This window comes from Triticum dicoccoides, chromosome 6A, assembly GCF_002162155.2.
Source record: "Triticum dicoccoides isolate Atlit2015 ecotype Zavitan chromosome 6A, WEW_v2.0, whole genome shotgun sequence".
Taxonomy (NCBI): Eukaryota; Viridiplantae; Streptophyta; class Magnoliopsida; order Poales; family Poaceae; genus Triticum; species Triticum dicoccoides.
Window position 1 is genome coordinate 509,037,686 of NC_041390.1, and position 6,876 is coordinate 509,044,561.

At 44.7% G+C, this 6,876-nt stretch overlaps 1 protein-coding gene across 1 annotated transcript; it reads left to right on the forward strand.

Moving 5' to 3' along the window:
• Nucleotides 1–4,424: 4,424 nt before the first annotated feature.
• On the forward strand, nucleotides 4,425–6,389 carry LOC119317550 (MEIOTIC F-BOX protein MOF-like). Its single transcript, XM_037592027.1, has 4 exons — nucleotides 4,425–4,577; nucleotides 4,683–5,545; nucleotides 5,764–5,919; nucleotides 5,996–6,389. The coding sequence occupies exons 2-4, from the start codon at nucleotides 4,706–4,708 to the stop codon at nucleotides 6,206–6,208; spliced, it is 1,209 nt and encodes a 402-aa protein (XP_037447924.1). The 5' UTR covers nucleotides 4,425–4,577; nucleotides 4,683–4,705; the 3' UTR covers nucleotides 6,209–6,389.
• The last annotated feature ends 487 nt before the right edge of the window (nucleotides 6,390–6,876 follow it).

The window sequence follows — 6,876 nt, forward strand, 5'->3', positions numbered from 1 at the left end:
ATAATAAAGTTATTATTTATTTCCTTATATCATGATAAAAGTTTATTATTCATGCTAGAATTGTATTAACCGGAAACATAATACATGTGTGAATACATAGACAAATAGAGTGTCACTAGTATGCCTCTACTTGACTAGCTCGTTAATCAAAGATGGTTATGTTTCCTAACCATCGACAAAGAGTTGTCATTTGATTAACGGGATCACATCATTAGTTGAATGATCTGATTGACATGACCCATTCCATTAGCTTAGCACCCGATCGTTTAGTATGTTGCTATTGCTTTCTTCATGACTTATACATGTTCCTATGACTATGAGATTATGCAACTCCCGTTTGCTGGAGGAACACTTTGTGTGCTACCAAACGTCACAACGTAACTGGGTGATTATAAAGGAGCTCTACAGGTGTCTCCAAAGGTACATGTTGGGTTGGCGTATTTCGAGATTAGGATTTGTCACTCCGATTGTCGGAGAGGTATCTCTGGGCCCTCTCGGTAATACACATCACTGAAGCCTTGCAAGCATTGCAACTAATGAGTTAGTTGCGGGATGATGTATTACGAAACGAGTAAAGAGACTTGCCGGTAACGAGATTGAACTAGGTATGGGATACCGACGATCGAATCTCGGGCAAGTAACATACCGATGACAAAGGGAACAACGTATGTTGTTATGCGGTCTGACCGATAAAAGATCTTCGTAGAATATGTAGGAGCCAATATGAGCATCTAGGTTCCACTATTGGTTATTGACCGGAGACGTGTCTCGGTCATGTCTACATTGTTCTCGAACCCGTAGGGTCCGCACGCTTAAGGTTACGATGACAGTTATATTATGAGTTTATGCATTTTGATGTACCGAAGTTTGTTCGGAGTCCCGGATGTGATCACGGACATGACGAGGAGTCTCGAAATGGTCGAGACATAAAGATTGATATATTGGAAGCCTATGTTTGGATATCGGAAGTGTTCCGGGTGAAACCGGGATTTTACCGGAGTACCGGGAGGTTACCGGAACCCCCCGGGAGGTATATGGGCCTTAGTGGGCCTTAGTGGCAGAGAGGAGAGGTGGCCAGAGATGGGCCGCGCGCCCCTCCCCCCCTTGGTCCGAATAGGACAAGGAGAGGGGGCCGGCCCCCCTTCCTCCTCTCTCTCCTCTTTCCCCCCTCCGCGAATCCTATTCCAACTAGGAAAGGGGGGGAGTCCTACTCCCGGAGGGAGTAGGACTCCTCCTGGCGCGCCTCCTCTTGGCCGACTGGCCCCCCCTTTGAGCCTTTATATACGGAGGCAAGGGGCACCCCTAGAGACAAGTTGATCCACGTGATCATATTCTTAGCCGTGTGCGGTGCCCCCTTCCACCATAGTCCTCGATAATATTGTAGCGGTGCTTAGGCGAAGCCCTGCGACGGTAGTACATCAAGATCGTCACCACGCCGTCGTGCTGACGGAACTCTTCCCCAACACTTTGCTGGATCGGAGTCCGGGGATCGTCATCGAGCTGAACGTGTGCTAGAACTCGGAGGTGCCGTAGTTTCGATGCTTGATCGGTCGGGCCGTGGAGACGTACGACTACATCAACCAAGTTAACGCTTCCGTTGTCGATCTACAAGGGTACGTAGATCACACTCTCCCCCTCTCGTTGCTATGCATCACCATGATCTTGCGTGTGCGTAGGAATTTTTTTGAAATTACTACGAAACCCAACACTATGTGATTCGAAGCAATAGTCTAGTTTTGACATAATTATTTAGATACTCAAGCATATCAACAAGCAACCATGTCTTTCAAAATATCAATGCTAAAATAAGTTATCCATGACCCATCATGCTCAAACATTGATCCATTCATGAAACACGCTAGAATATTAACTACACTCAATACTTGAGCACGATCATATTGCCTCCTAGTTGGTGCTTTTATGAGAGAAGATGAAGACTCAAATTTCAAAAAATAAAAATTGCATAAAGTAAAAGAAAGGCCCTTCGCAGAGGAAAGTAGGGATTTGTAGAGGTGCCAGAGCTCAAAGTGAAAAATTAGAGATAAAAACACTTTGGGAGGTGTATCCATCCCACCAATGAAAACGACTTAGAGTTCCCAATACTTTTCATGCATAGATATATCATAGGCGGTTCCCAAACAGAAAATAAAGTTTATTACTTTTTCCACCATAACTTTCACTTTCCATGGCTAACCGTATCTACGGGCGCCCTCCATACCAACACTTTTTAAGGAATTTATTATTTGACAATATAAAGTAAATTCATTTATTTTTGCATTTCGGGACTGGGCATCCCTAATACCTTTGCCTTACTCTCGTGCAATGACAAGTGAATAAATACTCATCTTGAGAATAACACATCTAGCATGGAAAACATTAGCCACCCCTCACCGCTCCGCGAGTGAAACAAACACACAAAAGAGAATTTTATTTTGAAAATTAGAGATGGCACATGCAAATTTGCTTAGAACGGCAAAAGAATACTGCATATAGGTAGATATAGTGGACTCATGTGGCATAATTCCCTAATTCCCTGCCCAGTCCCTAGTTTTCTTCTCCCACGTTCATGGCCATGGCCGCTAGCCCAAGCTCGTCCTCCCATGTTCTCTGGTTCCTCTTCTCCCGTGTTCATCATCATGGCAGCCAGCTGAAGTTCGTCCTCCCATGTTCCCTGGTTCCTCTCCGTTTCTATCGGTAGCTTCCGCACGTACGCGTACAATCCAGCAACCACGTTTGCAGCCGGCCGGAGGTAAGACCATTTAGTAGTAACATTCACATGATTCCAATTTAATGCCTACTCTACTATCCTCTCCCAAAACTATCAATTAGAAAGAAAATAAACATCAGCTCATATCATGACAAAAAAACATCAAACTAGTATGAGATTTTTGTACTCGTTTAAAAGACCTGAAACCGTATAGGATCCAGCTAAAATTAGATTACTATTTTTGGTAATTATTCCGTACGCGTATGATCTGGCGGCCATATTTACTAATTTTGGTAATTATTCCATCAGGACATTTGATTTACTTTTTTGCGGGCAAAATTGGTGTACTGCTAGATGTAAATACTTCTACTAGGCTGGAAGCAAGCTAGACACATATGCTGGAGTTGTGACAACAAGCTTCAGAGTTTGCAAAGAAGCTTTTAGAAGATCAGAAAATGAATAAACTTGCAATGTTGTTCTGGCTTGTTTCAGTAGTTTTAGCATTTGTCTGTGGAATGGTAGCGCTGGCTTAGTTAGTATGAGAGTGAATTAAGCAGGACTTTGGCATTGTGGCAGCATGAGAGATCATTAAAATAGTGAATGTAATTTGAAATTATTGCTGAATTTTGGCTATGTCCTGTTTCTTAATCTTGTTTTTCAAATTAGCAGTATTTGGGCTATATGATGTTGCTCACTTCCTATGTGAATTGGTAGTATTCTCAGTGTTGTATTAGCTGAACCAAATCTGAACATGCACGGAGTATTTGCAATGCCTTCAGTTTGCCGCCGACAAACTATCTGTTTCAGTGGCAGCGGCCCGGGGCATGCCGTCGTTGTTCGCCTTCCTAACTGGTGGCAGCACGACGGAGTATTCTGGGAGCATCGCCATTCTTCTTATGAAATTCACAGCATAGTAGCATGTAGCAGATCATGTAACATTTACAATGTACTCTTGGGAGTATTAACATGACATTACATTAGCATGGATTTAGAAACAAGAGCTGCCCAGAATTATTTGTACAGTTTCACCATAACTTTGAAAGAACACATTTTTTTCGAACACGACAGGGAACATATTACATAAGAACCAGTCATGCTGACTCGCTGACATCGCAAAGCAGTACATGTGTCTTATAAGAGGGAACAAGCGCTACCAGTACTAGTTTTACAAGCTCAACGCCTCACCTGGAGTCATCGGGAGATCAGGACTAACAGAGTCATTGGGAGCTCCTTGTCACGCTGCCTTCTGCAAAGCGCCGATCACCCTACAACAATAACAGAGCGCCTCAAATAATCTCTGTATCTTCGTCGCTGCAATAATCTTCCAAAAAATAGACTTTCACATACAATCCCAGATCAACTTGGAGTCATTGGGAGCTAGGGACTCACCTGCTCGTTGTTGCGCGGCACGCGCCGTACGCCGATCATCACGTCCCCTGTCGCCGCATTGTCGAAGAAAAGAAGGGAGACGAGACTGAAACAGAAGGAGGAGCAGTTAACTAGACCCACCCCACCAAGCCGACGTGGCAGTCGTCGAACGCCATGCAAGCAAAACCGCCTGCAGAAACCACTATAATCAACGCAAGGGGATGATTTGCATGGTATTAGAGATCCCAGGGGTTGCTTAACTGGTTTTAGAGTTGAAGGGGTGGATTAGCCGGTTTATGAAACCCCAGGGGGTTATCTGAACTTCTTTCCCCGACCCATCCATCCGCATATTGCCATCGGTTTCTAATATCTAGGGTTTGTCTTGCGTGGGCCGCCCTTGGGATTCCTCAGGTGTCTCCCCCCCGTCGACGGCAGCTCGGCGCACGCATCCAGGATCTCCGCCCCTTCTCCGGCGCTGGACAAGAAGTGCCCCAGCCCCCAGGTGAGGTTCGACGGTCTCCCCCATTTTTAACCCCCGTTGCACACTCAGATTAGTACGATTTTAATGAATAAACCATACTTTGTGAACTGTGATGCATTGATGCAGAGCCGATTGCTCTAGCACGGACGATGGCGGCCTCCGGCAAACGCCTCGCCGGCAGCTCTGACAGGCTAAGTGACCTCCCTGATGGCCTCCTCCACACTGTCATGTCGTTCCTCACGGCCCGGCAGGCCGTGCAGACATGCGTGCTGTCGCGGAGGTGGGAGGACCTCTGGTGCTCCATGCCTTGCCTCAACATCGACGAGCGGGAGTTTAGCACCTCAGCAATCTTGTCCGACTCCGACTCCGACGGTGGGGATGAGGGTGGCCCTAACTGTACTAGGTTTGAGTATTTCGTCATCAATCTGCTGATGTTTCACAGTGCGGCAACATTGGATGTGTTCAGGTTTCATTCTGTTTCTGAACGTAAGATTAAATTTGCCGACCAATGGCTACGCCGTGGCATCAAGCGCTTCCCCAAAGTGGTGGATATCGATTCGAATTGCTGTTGTAAATTACCACGTTTCGGTTCCAGTTCTTCACGCCTCAACAGGCTGCATCTTTCTCGCATTTCTTTGGACAAAACCTTCACCCAGCAGCTACGTTCTGGTTGCCCGGTCTTGGAAGATTTGGAGCTCAACTGGTGTGTCCTTGAAGATGCAGAAATCACATCTTGCACACTGAAGAACTTGACAATTGAGCATTGTACAATTTACCATCCTAGTGTGCTGACTATCAAAGTTCCGTCTCTTACTTGCTTGCAGCTGGTCGCTTTTAGTCACAACTGGGATGCTGTTGTAGCAAACGAGATGCCGTTCCTCATCAAAGCCACCATTTGCATAATCCATTCAATACAGATACTGCCATGGAAGCTTCTTTTCAGCCTAATTAACGTGAAAGATTTAAAACTGACTGGCTTTCGAGCACTGGTATGTCTCTCCTGCTTATTAGTTTTTTTTCTGATTATTAAAGGATCTTCTCTCCCCAATTGTAACGAAATAGAGTGTTTGAGCATCTTAGTTTTCTGGTGCCATTTGAGTTTTTTTATCTTTGCAAAATACTAGGATTACTAACCATACTTATATACGATTTCATTAGACTTGTATCCATCATTTGAACTGGATGATGTTTTGATTCCTCGATTCAGGCAAATCTTCATGATGGATCGGATACTTTCCCTGTGTTCCATAATATTAGAACCTTGCTGTTTGACACATGCGATCTAAGTGACAAGTTTGATATGCTGGGATGCTTTCTGAACAATGCCCCTGGTTTAGAGAAGCTTACACTTGAAAGTTGCACGGTACTTCCTATCTTCCTTGAACTCTGCTCTAGCTTTACAATCTTAAACTTTTCCTGAATTATTTTACTCCCTAAAGCTTCCAGAAGCTTCTAAGGGAAGCAAGACAGGAGGAAATCTGAAGAGGGCATCTCTAGAATATGATTACACGCTTACTTTCCAATGCCCAAGCCTGAAGTTGACTGAAATCAAATACATATATGACGACGATGTTCAGAAACTGTTTGACCTTTTGCTTGGCGCTTGGAGGAACCTACAGAAGACTAACATTGTGATTAATAAGAAGACTTAGGGAGTGATTAAGAAGGCTTGAAGCAGTGAACACCAGACACTTTTGCTGTTCCTCCTTAAATGTAGCATGCGCTCTGCCATTTGCGAATGTAATTATATATTTTTTGCCTTTGATGGCAGGACAACTGAACAAGCATTTACTTTGGTTCATTTCTGGATATTCTAATGGTGTGCTTTTTTTTGTTGTGTTTGTTGCACGAGTCCATGACACATCTTTTTTTGCGTAGTAATGCGTGTCTCATTAATAAAATAAAGATTCATTTTACAAGCCACGTAAACATCGACATTACAGGATTGAAAAGATAGGATCGTATTCCATTGGATGGGAGTACATACTAGTGCAGTAGCACTGAAGAAAATCCGTAGGAGCACTAGGAGAGGCATCACCACCCAAACACACAGGAACAGCGTATGCCTAATCTGCTATGTTCTTTTTTTTTTCTCAGTTCAACCAGTAGGGCTCTGTCTTGCTTGAGATCTGGCATTGGTTTCACCTGTGTGGCTGTGTTAATGTGTATCATGGTCCTGTTTAAACGAAGCTGCACAGCACAGTTTGATCAAATGCCAGTCAAAGAGTTTTCTTTCGGCCCCGCGTCGCCTAGCTTGGCGACTCGGGCGGCGACCCGATCCCCGCCGCCTCCCACTCCCCCCACCTGCTCCTCCTCCCTC